Source organism: Sinocyclocheilus grahami, unplaced genomic scaffold, assembly GCF_001515645.1.
Source record: "Sinocyclocheilus grahami isolate Dianchi unplaced genomic scaffold, SAMN03320097.WGS_v1.1 scaffold943.1, whole genome shotgun sequence".
In the NCBI taxonomy this organism is placed as follows: domain Eukaryota; kingdom Metazoa; phylum Chordata; class Actinopteri; order Cypriniformes; family Cyprinidae; genus Sinocyclocheilus; species Sinocyclocheilus grahami.
In genome coordinates this window covers 53,194-69,368 of record NW_015506122.1, presented here as the reverse complement: position 1 = coordinate 69,368, position 16,175 = coordinate 53,194, and the positions used below count along the sequence as shown (strand labels likewise).

General features: G+C 38.5%; 1 protein-coding gene across 1 annotated transcript in view; it reads left to right on the top strand.

The window, feature by feature from the left end:
- LOC107564511 (inhibitor of Bruton tyrosine kinase-like) overlaps positions 1–14,653 on the top strand; it is a 31,101-nt gene extending 16,448 nt beyond the window's left edge. The window contains exons 12-28 of the mRNA XM_016249605.1: positions 237–857; positions 1,793–1,879; positions 1,964–2,046; positions 3,501–3,538; positions 3,624–3,720; positions 3,809–3,910; positions 4,612–4,729; positions 4,945–5,005; positions 5,082–5,206; positions 5,287–5,423; positions 5,842–5,975; positions 6,911–7,026; positions 7,112–7,198; positions 7,290–7,442; positions 9,938–10,132; positions 12,808–12,934; positions 13,919–14,653. Of these exons, the coding sequence (XP_016105091.1) occupies positions 237–857; positions 1,793–1,879; positions 1,964–2,046; positions 3,501–3,538; positions 3,624–3,720; positions 3,809–3,910; positions 4,612–4,729; positions 4,945–5,005; positions 5,082–5,206; positions 5,287–5,423; positions 5,842–5,975; positions 6,911–7,026; positions 7,112–7,198; positions 7,290–7,442; positions 9,938–10,132; positions 12,808–12,934; positions 13,919–14,044 (2,407 nt within the window). The 3' untranslated portion in view covers positions 14,045–14,653. The remainder of the gene's footprint in view (positions 1–236; positions 858–1,792; positions 1,880–1,963; positions 2,047–3,500; positions 3,539–3,623; positions 3,721–3,808; positions 3,911–4,611; positions 4,730–4,944; positions 5,006–5,081; positions 5,207–5,286; positions 5,424–5,841; positions 5,976–6,910; positions 7,027–7,111; positions 7,199–7,289; positions 7,443–9,937; positions 10,133–12,807; positions 12,935–13,918) is intronic.
- Positions 14,654–16,175: the final 1,522 nt, after the last annotated feature.

Here is a 16,175-nt window from a genome sequence, read left to right as displayed (position 1 = left end):
CATCCATCTCACAAAATTAAATCATAAAATGTATAAATAAAGTTATTAAAAATGTACGACGAAAAGCTACCTCAATTATACTAAAATAACACTGCATTCAAGAACTATTAATGGAATAAAATTGTGAAAATCATTCAGTTCCTGTACTTTGTTCTGAACTGTTTTCCAATTTTAATCATGTGTCATGATATATTTTCAGCCTACTTGTGTTAACGTTTCTTCTCTCTGTTCTTCAGCTTGTATGAAGTTCCCACCGCTTCTGCGTCCACGTTCTCCCAGCACTTCCAGTGCCTCCTGGCCGAAGCCGATGAGACGGACAGCATCCATGACGTGACCCTGCAGGCTGGCGATCGCACCTTCGCAGCACACAAATACATCCTGTCCATGCGGTCGGACTTCTTCCGTAAAGTGCTCCACCCAGAGGGCTGCAAAGAGGGTGTGGAAGATGGAGAGGTGAAGAAAGGAGAAGACGCGGTGGGCTGTGATCTGCTGGTCCTGGAGAAGGTTTCTCCTGAGATGCTGGAGCAAGCGCTTCACTTCATCTACACAGACTCCTGTGAGATGCTGGTTCACGGGACCCGGCCCATCGTCCCTCGCTCTAACCAGAGCTCTGATCCTGAACCGCAGCAGCAGCTGATCCACAGTCTGCAGGCTCTAGGGCTGGAGAAGTGCTCCGCTCTGGATGTGTACCGCTCTCTTCCTGCTAAGACTCTTGAGGATGCAGACAAGCCCAAGGCCAAAAGCACTAAGTCTGGGAAAAAAGGCAAGAGTGGTAATGTCGGTGAACCTGGACAAAACCCAGTGAAGATGCTGCAGGGTGTCGCCAAAAAACTGGGCTTGGGGAGCCTCTCAGCACGGTGAGATGCTTTTTGAATGTATTTTTTCCCCCCAAAGTTTACTTGTATGTTAAAGGAATAGTTGACCAAAAAATTTTAATTGGCTGAACATGTTCTTCTCACCCTCAGGCCGTCCAAGATGTAGATGAGTTTGTTGCTTCATCAGATTTGGAGAAATGTAGCATTGCATCACTTGCTCAGCAATGGATGCTCTGCAGTGAATGGGTGCCGTCAGAATGAGAGCCCAAACAGCTGATAAAAACATCACAATAATCCACACCACTCCAGTCCATCAGTTAATGTCTGGTGAAGCCAAAATACGGGTCCATAATCCAAAATACCGTTTTCTCCAGTGAAAAAGTATCAGATCAAGCACCGTTTACAAGCCGAAAACAAATATGTGGGTGGATTGTGACATCAGGTGATGGACTTTTTCACTGGAGGAAGCGTTATTATGGATTATGGTATCGGAAGCTACAGTATGAACTTAAAAACGTATTGATGGATTCGTTTTTCACAAACCTGCAGCTTTTGGCTTCACAAGACATTAACTGATGGACTGGAGTGCCGTGGATTACTTGTGGATTATTGTGATGTTTTTATCAGCTGATTGGACTCTCATTCTGACGGCACCCATTCACTGCAGAGCATCCATTGATTGCAAGTGATGCAATGCTACATTTCTCTAAATATCCAAACTCATCTACATCTTGGATGGCCTGAGGGTGAGTACTTTTTTGGGTGAACTATTTCTTTAATCAAAGTGTCTTGCACCAAAAGCAGAAGAATACATGCAATACTACCTTATATTTTGCTCAAAACAACAAATATTGAAGTACATTTTGCTGATGTACTTTCAATATGTTTGTATGTAAATGAGGGGTTTGTATTTGCTGTTGCTATAATTCATCAAGGTATCCTGGTTGCTAATTAATAAGCATTTTACGACTGACTAGGCTTGATGGGGTGAAGTTTGAAAATGGGAAGATCAGTGTGGTGCAGAAGAAGACGGGCAATAAGCTGCGATTCAACCAGAAAAAATGGTGTGTGTTGTGATGAAGCATCAATGGAGGTCATACACTCTTTCAGTGGCTGTGAATACAGATCTTCTCATTGTGTGTCCTCAGCTCGTACCTCTGTGACGTCACGCTGCGCTCGGAGGACGGCAGAGAGTTTCCATGTCACAAATGTGTCTTGTGCGCTCGGCTGGGTGAGATCAGATATTTTATTTCACACTTGTGTCCACTGACATGTTCATACTGATTCAGATGATGTATTTAACAGCTTTATTTTCATTTGAGTCAAATTAGTGTTGGAAGGTGAAGCCTGTTACATTGCACTGTTGTATAGCAGAGTACTGAACGCTGATGAAGCATTCAAAATACATCTTTGCAGTTTTTTATTGGACAGTAAAATCATGTCTCCCCCCATTTTTATCAAATAAATAGACTACTGTTCAAAACTTTGGGGGTCAAAACTAAAGACATAAAAATTGTCATTACTTGAAATTAAACATTGTCTGAAATAAAATAAAATGTAATATAAAAAACGAAACTTATTTTATTTCAGTTAAATGCTAAGGCAATTGTTCTCATTTTCATTATTTTTTTTTGAAGTACTAAAATAACTAAAACTAACAGTACAATAACAAAAAATAAGGACAAAAACACAACAGTATTACTAAAACCTGTATAAAATGTAAAATAAAAAAATATATAAACATAAAATCAAAGTATTAGCATATGTTAACAAAAAATATCAAAATGTATAATAGTATGATCATACTACAATATTATGATACTGGTCAATAAGATTTTTCTTTTTTAAATTAATGCTTTTATTCAGCAAGGGTGCATTAAATTGATCAAAAATGCCAGTAAAGACATTTATAATGTTACAAAAGATTTCTGTTTCAAATAAATGCTGTTCTTTTGAACTTTCTATTCATCTGTGAATTCTGAAAAAGCTAATATTTTCCTCACAAATATTCAGCAGCACAACTGTTTTCAACATTGATAATAATCAGTTTCTTGAGCTGAGCTGAAGACTGGAGTAATGATGCTGAAAATTCAGCTTTGATCACAGCAATACATTACATTTTGCAATATATTCATACAGAAATGTGTTATTTAAAATTATAATCTTTCACATTTTTACTGTATTTTTTTTAAAGCAGCTTTGCTGAACATTTCAGTTCAAAAACATGGTAATAATGCACCAGTCAACTTTTGTTTTGTATATCTGTATGTATCTGTCTGCCCTGACTAAACGCACCTATTATGATTACTGATTCTCAGAGAGATTTTTGGCCACTTCATTAACTTCAGATCCTTTTAAAACCTGTTGAAACAAAACGAAGAGATTTATCAGAATGCTTTTGCTGCTGTTTTCCAGACAGTGATAGTTGAAAATGACTAGAAAACGAAAAACTGACCCATAATTTGTTCATTTTTCTTGTGAGAAACAGACCAAAACTTAAGTTTCTTGCTAAAAATCCTTAATTTGATGGTCCTTTGGAGCTTGAGAGTGCCCATTTATCTTCATTTTGTAGCTTAGACATTCTTCGTGCGTGTTTCACATAAGAAACAAAGTGTGCATTATCATATTTTATTATACATGGTGTGTGCTTTTAGTGATTTAATTTTGACTCTCTTATTTGTGCAGAGTATTTCAACAGTATGTTGGGCAGCCCCTGGATTGAGGTATGATGAAATGACATGAAGTAGCAGCATCGTCTCTCTGAACTGGAACTGTTGTGTTCATGTGAGTGTCTTCTGCCCTCTTCAGGCCACCAGCTGCACTGCGCTGGATATGCCCACCACCTCGGAGGTCCTGCAGGCCATTCTGGAGTACATCTACACCGACGAGTCTCCCACTGTCAGAGGTTTCACCCCAGACTTTGTGCTGGGATATTATTACCTGCCGTTTCTTCCTTTCGTCAGTGTAATCCATTTTCTGTCTTTTTATCTCAGAGTCTGTGAATGTGGAGTCTGTGTGTAACGTGCTGGTGGTGGCGGATCAGCTGCTGATCACCAGGCTGAAGGAGATCTGTGAGGTCGCCATCACTGAGAACCGTAAGTCTGCATATTTTTGTGGAAACTGTGATGCATTTGATTTTTCAGGATTGTTTGATGAATAGAAAGTTCATATTTAAAATCGATTTTTTTTTGGTCATTATAAATGTACTTACTATCAGTGTTGATCAGTTTAATGCATCCTTGCTGAATAAAAGTATTAAATTCTTCTTCTTCAATAAAAAAAAAACGTACTAACCCTTAATTTTTGAACAGTAGTGTTTTACACGGGCCGTTTGTCATATTCCAAGAATGACTGCAACTTGATATTTTGAATAGTTTTGTGGAAACTGTGATGCATTTGATTTTTCAGGATTGTTTGATGAATAGAAAGTTCAAAACAACAGCATTTATTTAAAATCGATTTTTTTTTTGGTCATTATAAATGTACTTACTATCAGTGTTGATCAATTTAATGCATCCTTGCTGAATAAAAGTATTAAATTCTTCTTCTTCTTCTTCAAAAAAAACTTACTAACCCTTAATTTTTGAACAGTAGTGTTTTACACGGGCCGTTTGTCATATTCCAAGAATGACTGCAACTTGATATTTTGAATATGGAAAAGTAGCAATAACAATTAACTTATCTTTCACTTGATTGTTATTATTGCATTGCATATAATATACCATGCATAGTCCAAAATGTTGCAGTGCAAGACAGACGCCAAGGTGAGAGGATTTTGTCCATGTATTGTGTGCAGTGACGCTGAAGAACGCGGCGGAGTTGCTGGAGTTTGCCACCGTGTTCAACGCTGATCAGCTCAAACTGTCCTGCCTGCAGTTCATGGTCCTCAACATGACGGCGCTGCTGGAGTCCAGGTGAGATCCAGACCACTGATGCATTTTATTTTTCAGGATTCTTTGATGAATAGAAAGTTCGAAAGAACAGCATTTATTTGAAATAGAAATCTTTTAACATAAATGTCTTTACTGTCACTTTTGCTCAATTTAGTGCATCCTTGCTGAATAAAAGCATTAATTAAAAAGAAAATCCCCAAGTTGCTCATGTGTCTGTCCGTCTCTCTGTCTGTCAGAGCGCTGGAGATCCTGAGCGATGGTGTCCTCCTGGATCTAACAGCTGCGTACAGGAGAATGGTAAGTTTAAATCATCGTTCTTGTCTGCTTCATTGAAGCTCTGCTCAAAGATCCTGACATCAGACTCCTCTGACAGATCCCAGCCATGCAGAGACGTCTCATCACGCCATACGCCGACGCTCCGGATCTCAGCGCCTATGAGGACCGAGAGTGGGACTCCGCTGTGGACTGCAAAAGCGGCTCTGAAGCCGATCGCTCCAGGTGTGAAATCTTCCTGCTGAAAGACTGTAATATGAATGACTGTCCAGCTGTACTCGGAGTCCTCTCTGTGTTCAATCTAGCGATAGCCTGCTGAAGAAGGCCAAGATGAGGGCTAAGAGGAAGCCCCGGCGGCGCTCGGACAGCTCTGGCGGATACAATCTGTCTGATGTCATTCATAGCTCTCCTACTGATGTCATCCAGAGTCCGGCCACTGCAGGTCAGCTCACTCGGCCTGCATATGAAACACACTAATGAACTGTTTGAGCAGAGCAGCACTCTCACTATTGCTCATCAGATCCCTCGGTGGTCTCTTTTGAGATGAGTAACCATCACAAAATACCTTAGCAACCACTCATAAGACCCTAGCAACAGAAAAATACCACTCGCACTTTCTTCAGAAAGCTGATATTGATCATCTAAATGAGTGGTTCTCAATCAGTGGGCATGCATGAGGAGCTTTCGAATATTGTGTTGGAAAATGGGGGGCCTTCAAGTCAAAAAAGTTTAGAACGACGAAAATCATGTGATGATCACAAAGCAAAAATGAATTATTAGGGCATTTCTATTATTTGAGTAGTTTTACTTCAGCCATGTTTATTTTGGCTGGATCTGTTTGACCTGGCTGTGCTCCTCAGGTTTGGCTCGTTCAGTGAAGGCCAGTTCAGTGGAGTCTCTGCCGGAGCTCATCACGTCTGACTCTGAGGGCAGTTATATGGGCAGCCCTCGAGACCTGCAGTCCCCCGTCTTCCACGACAGGCCTGATACGCAGGTGAAGCCACGACACCCGCATAATACAAACTCTCAAACTCCAGAGACACACATTTCATTATGTGGGTGGTATAATAACACGTTATTTAAAATGCTATTTTCAGTTTCACTTGCTACAGAAAGCAACAGCTATGGTAATATTTAATCCAAAATTATTTCAAAATTATTATTGCTTTTTAGTGTAACTTTACTTTTTATATATTAAGATATTATTTTTGTTTTATATATAATACACAGTACTCCTATATATTTATGTACTGACCATTTGTAAAATGTAAAGATATACTAGTAAAATTAGTATAATAGTAAAGCCTAGCTGTAGGCTGCATTTATTTGATCAAAAATACAGTGAAAATATGAAATATTATTACAATTTAAAAGAACCGTTTTCTATGTGAATATATTATAAAATAGAATGTATTTCTGTGATGCGCAGCTGTATTTTCAGCATCATTCCTCCAGTCTTCAGTGTCACATGATCTTCAGAAATCAGTATAATATGCTGATTTGCTGCAAACAGTTTTGAAAACATTTTAGTGAAAACTGATGCATGTTTTTTTTTTTTTACAGTAGCCTTACAAAAGCCTTTGAAATAGAATGTTTTGTAACAATGTAAATGCCTTTGCTGTCACTTTTGGTTAATTTAATGCATCCTTGCTTTATAAAACTAATTTCTTTTAAAAATATATAAATAATCATACTTATGATAGTGTATATTTTGTATTAAGATTCTACACAGTTATAGTCCAAATAGCTGTGCTTTGTGGATTCACTCTGCTTGAGTTATCACAATAAACTGAATGCTGTTGAGTTTCATACGGTACTGAAATTTAAGTAATTTTTCATCCTCCCACCAGAGAACTCGTATCCCATTATGTCTGAGTAAATGATGACAGAATTTTCACTGTTGCATGAAAGAATATTTGGTGTTTGTAGGATGAGAGACGTGGACCGATAGGACTAAAGACTCCTCCTGGCACCCCTGTTTTGAAGAATGGCCCCGTGCCGACCCAGTCGTCCACCCCTGAACCCATCCCTACAGTCAGAGCAAGGTGATTGAAATGCTCTGTCACAGCAAACAGTGTATGTTCTTGATTGGTATCGCTGTAATTCTGAATGTACGTTCAATCTCTGTAGACCGGCTTCTGTCCTGGACCTCAGGGCCATCATGGAGATGGAGGCCAACTCTCTGAACATGGGTGCCACACACAAGAGTCCCAGCTCGTAAGTCTTCCATCATGGTAGTTCAGCTAGTTATTTACTGTGCATTGTTATTTTTACTCTATTCTCTGCTTATTGCTTTTATGAACACCAGCTCGAGCAGCAGCACTAAGGTCTCGGTCGTCCCCAGTAAGATGTCTCAGAAGCAGAGGAAGATGATGGCTCTGGCCTCCAGAGTGGGCAGCACAGAGAATATTTCTGCTAAATCACCGCCGTCTCTTACTCCGGTTAAACCTGTGAAGACCTGGTGAGAGCCTTATTCCATTATGTCTCTCAAATGAAGTGCATATAATGTAGGGTGACCATATGTCCTCTTTTCCCCTGACATGTTCTGTTTTTTGGGGCCTTAATTGGTTGCACTTTATTTTACAGTACGTGTACTTACATGTACTTACCCAAGAAAGTACTGGTAATATAAGGTAACTACATGGGGTAGGGTTAGGTTTAGGGTTAGTACCTAGTTATTGTAATTACTACAATAAGTACATAGTATGTACATAAGGACCAGGACTGTCAAATAAAGTTAATTAGGGGTGTGCGATATGACGATTTTTGATCGTGAACAATTAAAATGTCTCCACGATCTGCATTTGAAGAAATATGGTAGTATCGCACTACTATTCTTATCAGTTGCAGCTCTGGCACCTCCGTCTCAATATACTGTACAACATACATTCACATCAAATGTTAACTCGCCGGTAGAGTTACACTCATAAAACACTGCACTTATTCACAATCACAAAAGTACATTATTTGCATGTGCTTTAAAGTCTTGCAGGTTAAACATTTCATTCACATGCTGTTCTGATGTGCGCTTTTTCTGAGCGCGTACACCTGAAGCGCGCGCATGCTAAAAAGCCTGTCAAACAGCGCCTGATTACTGAGTTCAAAGTAAAGTAAAATCAGATGTGTGCAGCTCTTGAAGTGACAGCAGACAAATGGCGCTTTTCCACTGCATGGTACGGCACGGTACGGCTCGGTACGGTTCACTTTTGGGGGGTTTTCCACTGGGTACAGTACCTGGTACTTTTTTTAGTACCACCTCGGTTGGGGTTCCAAGTGAACCGTACCGTTACCAAAACGTGACGTGTAAACTCTGCTGATCACGGATTGGCCGGACAGAATCGTCACTACCCGCGTCACTGAACTTGCGACACAAACACAACAGAACCGCTAGATTTAAATCAGCACAGCCAGCGAAGGATCGAACGTAACCGTTTTGAAGGAGCGCACCTTTTTTTAACTACCAAAAAGTTTTGTTGTCTGTTGCGTAAGGACAGACGTTCCTCTCGTTGATAGCAGAGGAGCAGATCCAGCAAGAGCTTGATGGGGCGATGCGGAATGAAAAAGTTTATTTAGGAGTCGTGGTAGTAGAAGGCGGCGCAACTATAACGACAGGTGAATAATCCCGCCCACTCTAAAGCGGTACTGAACTGCAGTGGAGACGCAAACCGTACCGTGCCGAGCCGAACCGTGCCGTACCGAGCCGAGTCATACCACGCAGTGGAAAAGCGCCATAATAGTACTAAACATGATGCCGCTTGTCATTAAAGGGAGAGTTCACCCAAAAATGAAAATTATTCACTCACTTTCATGTTGTCCCAAACCTGTATTAATTTCTCTCTTGTGCTGAGCACAAAAGAAGATATTTTGAAGAATGTGGGTAACCAAACAGTCGCCGGTCTTTGAATTCTTTAAAATAACTTGGGTTCAACAGAAGAAAGAAACTCATTCAGGTTTAAAACAACTTGAGAGTGAGTAAATGATGACAGAATTTTCATTTTAGGGTGAACTATCCCTTTAATGTTAATAAAACAACAAAACACAAAGAGAAAAATCACTCACTGCTCTTGACTGAAGAACTTTAATACAGTCACTTTAATAAGAATCAATGTATAATTTATACAGTGAAGTGTATATAGTTTTATATATATATATATATATATATATATATATTTGTTCATTCAGTTTTTTTAATGCTGTTGCAAAATACACCTACTGTACCTGAAAAATAAAGCACTGTTTGTTTTATTTGTATATTATGTGTATTTGTAATGTTAATGCGTCTTTGTCATTATTTTATCTTTGTTATTAAAAAATAAGAACAAAGATTTTTTATCTTTGCCCACTTTGGCCTAAATGTCTGCCATTGTTTTTTTATTTTATATTTTGTTACCTTATAAGGCTTTGTTTTTAAAATAGGAAAATTAGTTTGACTGTACTGCTCAGACAACTTGCAACATATAAAACCAACATAACATAAAAAAATCGTGATTTTCATGAAAAAAATCGTGATATGATATTTTTGCCATATTGCCCACCCCAAACTTTAATCTGCTGCCCTCTGCCAGAAAGTTGTCAATGGGAAGGAGGTTTACCTTCCAACATGACAAACACCCAAAGCAATACGAATACATTTTAACATTTAACAAGCTGTATAAATAGTATACCTTGATTCCTAATGCATTAAATAACACAATTAATTAACAGCTTTATTTCAGTTTTTACCATTAAAAAGTAAAAGTCTATCAAAAAATAGAATAAAAGGTGAAAACATAAATGCATACATAAACAATATGGTCACTTTATATAAGGGAAATTAGTTAAAGTGTCCTAGCTTAAGCCTATGGGTGATTTTGGCAGAGCCGTTAACTTTCTCATTTAGAAACATTGATTGGCTAATGATGTTTTCAGTTCATCAGTTGTGTGACTCATCCAAACCTTATGTCGTTGTGTCGTCAGGTCGACAGCAGTTCAGTCCCCGCCCTCCTCCAGTTCCTTCCGGGATCTTCTAGTAGAGGAGGAGCAGCGTGGGAAACCCTCTCCAGTATCCCCAGTGACGGCCAGGAGTCCAGCAGCTGCTGCAGGACCACCAATATGTGCCAAAAGAGTGACTTTTAAATGTGCCGAGAGCAGCGACCCGGAGAAACCAGCAGGGTGAGGAACATCTCATTCAGTGCACAATGTCCGTTCACTAAACACCTGATGCGCATGACACACTAAACTGGAAACACTTTCAAATCTGATCTAAATCTGATTGGCTGGATGTACGTTATCCCACTTATTACACAACTGCTTGCCACATAAGTAAATCATTAGACACAAAATATTGATCTACATTTATGGCATAATGTACAGTCGTATCACTAATTACACAGCTTTTCACCACATAAAAATGTTATTTGAGAAGAAAGCGTTTTAAAATCTTAACTCTTTATTGTCTTAATTTGGTTAAAATTCCTCATTGGTCATGTAAAACAACATCTTTCTTTTTTTCCTTGTCAAAATCAGCTCTGTTTACAGCGAGCCGTTTCAGTGCATGTCTCTTTAAATGCTAATGAGCTACTGCTCACCCCGCCCCTCTCTTCTGTGGGGCGTGTCGACACAACAGTGTGAAACATGTCTGTATATGGCTAGGAGGTGGTCTAATTCAAATAGCTTGCTATCTATGTAGAAACCGGCTGCAGGTTTAAGCGGCTCGCTGGATGATACAGTTTCAGACTCAGATAGCACGTAACAAACTGGCTGCGTGTTTTCTTTTCTGCTTTTCTGGACTGACAGACATGCCAGAAACTAAATGCTAAAAAAAAGCTAAAATATTTTAAAAAAAATGTCCCCTTTAATATTCGGATCTCCCAATTTGCTTGTGGGCATTAGAGACATGAGAGACATGCTCCAAAAAGATATATACTGGGAGTAAAAAGACAGAGAAAAATAGGAGCAAAAACACTCAACTATGTTGTTTTTAGTAGTGTGCTTCTGGGATATTTCATGTATCTCTGTGAAGGATATATGCAGTACATCCAATGAATTTATCCAAAATAAGGTATTATTCTTCTGCGGCCTCCCTTTGAGATGTCTTACATTTCCTCTTTTGTAGATGCACACTAGGTTTTTGGATCAGAGCTCTTGTGAGAGAGCAGGTGTTGCTCTGGTTCTCATTCATCTGTATGTTCCAGCAGGTGGCGCTGTAATGCTTCTGTATAACCCGGCTGTAGTCAGTGGGACTGAAGTCTCAGTCATGAGACAGTACATCTGCTGACATGCTGCTGTGTTTTGTAGGTGTGAGTTTTGGCTGATATTTGGAAGAATGATCCTTTTTCCTTTTTGCTGTTTTCTCAAAGAAATGGGATGTGCTTAGATCTGCAACAAGTGAAATGACCCGGAATATTTATTCAACTAGACAGATAAAAAGCTTTTTTTAATTGTATTTTATTGAAAAATGTCATTCCATAATTTCCCCTGTGATCTCCTTCCAACAATGTGGAAATTAATAGTTTTGAAAGCACACATAAAATGTCTGTGTATATGCATTGTGTGCAGAATTGTTAACAATATAAAAGTTGCGTTTAGAATTTAAAGATCATTTTTCACAACAAAAACAAAAAGCTGTCCACAGTTGGGAAGCAACAGTTTAGATTTTTTATAATGAATATATACAGTATATGTGTATATATATATATATATATATATATATATATATACACACACACTACCATTTAAAAGTTTGAGCTAGGTAAGTTTTTTTTTTTTTGGCATTTATTTGCTAAAAAATATGGCAAGATCTTAAATATTGTGAGATATTATTACGGTTTAAAATAACAATAGAAAATAGTAATTTATAGTAAAGTGTCATTTATTCCTGTGATGCGCAGCTGTATTTTCAGCATCATTCCTCCAGTCTTCAGTGTCACATGATCTTCAGAAATTATTCTAATATGCTGATTTGCTGCTCGAGAAACATTTCTGATTATTATCAATGTTGAAAACAGTTGTGCTGCACAATATTTGAGTGGAAGCAGTGAGGCATTTTACAGGGCTGAATATTTATCAGCAGCGCTCCACTGCCCGGCTGAGATTGTAATCTCTTTTGATAAGAGCAAACTTTGTCACAAACACACTCATCCCTGGAGCTCGACGTCACCTGTGTTTACGAGTGTGTGCCAAGAAGGTCGGACAGGCTGTAGAAACTCACCGTGCATCGCTGTTCTCAGGCGGAAAGTGTTTTGTTTTAGTTTTGTTTTTGTGCGTGTGTTGTGTATTCGTTTTTAATTTGTGCTCATTAATGGAGTCATTTCATGACTTTCAGTTCTGTGAACATTTCTGGACCGCCTGCATTCTTCCAATGATGTAAACAGAACAATGTACAAAATATGCAATATACAAATACGCTGTCCATTCTTTCAATCTAAAAAATAACTCAAAGAATAATTAGCAGAATCGTTAAAGGAACAGTTCACCCAAAAATGAAAATTAGCTGGAAATGTGCTCACCCTCAGGTCATCCAAGATGTATGTGATTTTTTTATGGACTGGAGTGCTGTGGATTATTGTGATGTTTTTATCAGCTGTTTGGACTCTCGTTCTGACGGCACCCATTCACTGCAGAGCATCCATTGCCGAGACACTGATGCAATGCTACATTTCTCCAAATCTGATGAAGAAATAAACTCATCTTGTATGGCCTGAGGTTGAGGACCGTTTCAGCTATTCATAATTCATATCCCTACTGCTTAAGTCAGTTGAAGCATTGGAAGCAACTTCAGAAATTGTTACTCAGCATTTGTACAAGTAAGCATTGAACCCTTTTCTCATCTGTGTTTTTCCCATCAGCCCTTGGGTGCTGAGGGCAGTTGGCAGCCCTCCTTCCACTTCTACATTTGCCTCCATTGTGGAGGAGGAGAAACAACAGGAAGCCGCGCTAATCCGCAGCCGCGAGAAACCGCTAGCGCTCATACAGGTAACGTTCTTCTGTCTTGTGTGCATTTGACATAGTGACATAGACATCCTTTTATTCACCAAATTAAAGTCGTGTCCACAGTTGATGGTCAAGACAGTAACTTTAACCTGGCAATAACACTGGACATGTCAGGTTGTCAAATGGCATGATGTGCATTATTTAGAAAACATGCTATTTTAATCAAACGTGCTCTGCTTTCAAACATTTCTACTTGGGAAAATGCATTACCATTTAAAACTTTGGGGCCAGTAAGATTTTTTCCAAAATAAGTGTCTTCTGCTCACCAAGACTGCATTTATTTGATTAAAAATGCAATAAAACTGTGAAATATTATTGTGATTTCAAATAGCTTTTTTCTATGTGAATGTTCGAATGTAATTTATTTCTATGTTCAAAGCTGTATTTCCAGCATCATTCCTCCAGTCTTCAGTGTCACATGATCTTCAGAAATCAGTATAATATGCTGATTTGCTGCTCGAGAAACATTTCTGATTATTATCAATGTTGAAAACAGTTGTGCTGCATAATATTTTTGTGGAAACTGATACATTTTAGTTTTCAGGATCCTTTTGTAACATTATAAATGTCTTTACGGTCACTTTTGATCAATTTAATGCATCCTTGCCAAATAAAATTATGAATTTAGCTCAAATATCTTATTTACCCCAAACTTCTGAATGGTGGTGTATGTGTGAAAACATTTTGAAGAATAATGATTAAGATGTGCACACTCATGTACTTAAGGTATGAGGAAAATATTTACTTTTTGTTTTATGATGCATGACATTACATCTTTTAAAAATTGAATTGGATCATTAAAACCTTGACTAAAAACAGTATGAAAGTGTCAAATTGTACAAGAAACACTTGTGCGCATTTTTAAGAATTTTTTCAAATGTGTTGTAAACTAGATTTTTAAAAATGTCCTTTTCCTGATGTTTATCATTTGACCCTTGTATTCCGTTCATCTCATCTTTATCGTAGATTGAAGAACGAGCCATTCAGGACCTGTTACTCCATTACAAGGCCATTAATAACCCAGAGGAGCTGATATTAGTGGAGAGATCCCCTCAAGGTCCAATCGCCATCCCAACCTGGAACAAACACTGATGCTGATGCGAGGTTGCGGTGACACTTCCCACTCGCGCTCACGTTTCAGCCAGTATTAAGGTGCATCACAAGCCATGTTCTGTTTTCATCACCTTATTCTGCAGCAAGCACAATTGCTTTCTTTGACTGCATACTTTTACATTCTATATGCTTTTTTTCATTAATTTTGCTGTTTTCTTGTAAGAAAAGACTGGAATATAGAGTGTAATCTGTTGTTCTCAGCCTGAAGAGTTGCCACATGTGCCAAAATGTGATTTAAAAAAAAAATTTTTTTTTTTTTTATTATTATTTTATGATGCAGTGCTACAGTGATCTGCATCTCACAGCTAGTGTATGTGTTTATGAAGAGCAAACTCGCATTGTAACCAGACGAAGAAAATCCAATCAGCCGTGAAAAGCAATAAAGACTTTATTAGGTTGCTCACAAGGGCTGTTTGAAAGAGCTGGTGTTAAAGAAAATCAAGTGCACAATGAAAGGAGCTGAGATTTACGAATATGCATTTTATTTTTCACTTCCTCATGCAGTTAACGTCAATAACATTATCATTTGGTGTTCAATATAATGATAGTTTGTTTGTCACTAGCAGAATAGGATTGGTACTACAGATACAAAAAAATGAATACCTCAAAGTCATCTTTGCTTAATGTTAAGAGAAGATATTTGCAGTGGCATGCAATAAAGAGATGATTACGAGCTCCAGCGGTTGTTGTTTTGTATGTCATTATAGTCATTTCTTAAAGTTTACCCTGTTACCCAGACAGACCCCCACTAACTTAAAGTTACTGCATATTAATCTGCCAGGAGAGAAAGTATTCTAACATAAAAATATTACATTTGCCTTTAATGACTTGCCATTCCAGCTTAACTTCAACACTATGACTCTGTCAAGGTCAAGACCATATAATATTATTTAACAGGGCTGAATATTTATCAGCAGCGCTCCACTGCCCGGCTGAGATTGTAATCTCTTTTGATAAGAGCAAACTTTGTCACAAACACACTCATCCCTGGAGCTCGACGTCACCTGTGTTTACGAGTGTGTGCCAAGAAGGTCGGACAGGCTGTAGAGTGCATCGCTGCATCGCTGTTCTCAGGCGGAAAGTGTTTTGTTTTAGTTTTGTTTTTGTGCGTGTGTTGTGTATTCGTTGTGCTCATTAGCTCATTAATGGAGTCATTTCATGACTTTCAGTTCTGTGAACATTTCTGGACCGCCTGCATTCTTCCAATGATGTAAACAGAACAATGTACAAAATATGCAATATACAAATACGCTGTCCATTCTTTCAATCTAAAAAATAACTCAAAGAATAATTAGCAGAATCGTTAAAGGAACAGTTCACCCAAAAATGAAAATTAGCTGGAAATGTGCTCACCCTCAGGTCATCCAAGATGTATGTGATTTTTTTATGGACTGGAGTGCTGTGGATTATTGTGATGTTTTTATCAGCTGTTTGGACTCTCGTTCTGACGGCACCCATTCACTGCAGAGCATCCATTGCCGAGACACTGATGCAATGCTACATTTCTCCAAATCTGATGAAGAAATAAACTCATCTTGTATGGCCTGAGGTTGAGGACCGTTTCAGCTATTCATAATTCATATCCCTACTGCTTAAGTCAGTTGAAGCATTGGAAGCAACTTCAGAAATTGTTACTCAGCATTTGTACAAGTAAGCATTGAACCCTTTTCTCATCTGTGTTTTTCCCATCAGCCCTTGGGTGCTGAGGGCAGTTGGCAGCCCTCCTTCCACTTCTACATTTGCCTCCATTGTGGAGGAGGAGAAACAACAGGAAGCCGCGCTAATCCGCAGCCGCGAGAAACCGCTAGCGCTCATACAGGTAACGTTCTTCTGTCTTGTGTGCATTTGACATAGTGACATAGACATCCTTTTATTCACCAAATTAAAGTCGTGTCCACAGTTGATGGTCAAGACAGTAACTTTAACCTGGCAATAACACTGGACATGTCAGGTTGTCAAATGGCATGATGTGCATTATTTAGAAAACATGCTATTTTAATCAAACGTGCTCTGCTTTCAAACATTTCTACTTGGGAAAATGCATTACCATTTAAAGCTTTGGGGCCAGTAAGATTTTTTCCAAAATAAGTGTCTTCTGCTCACCAAGACT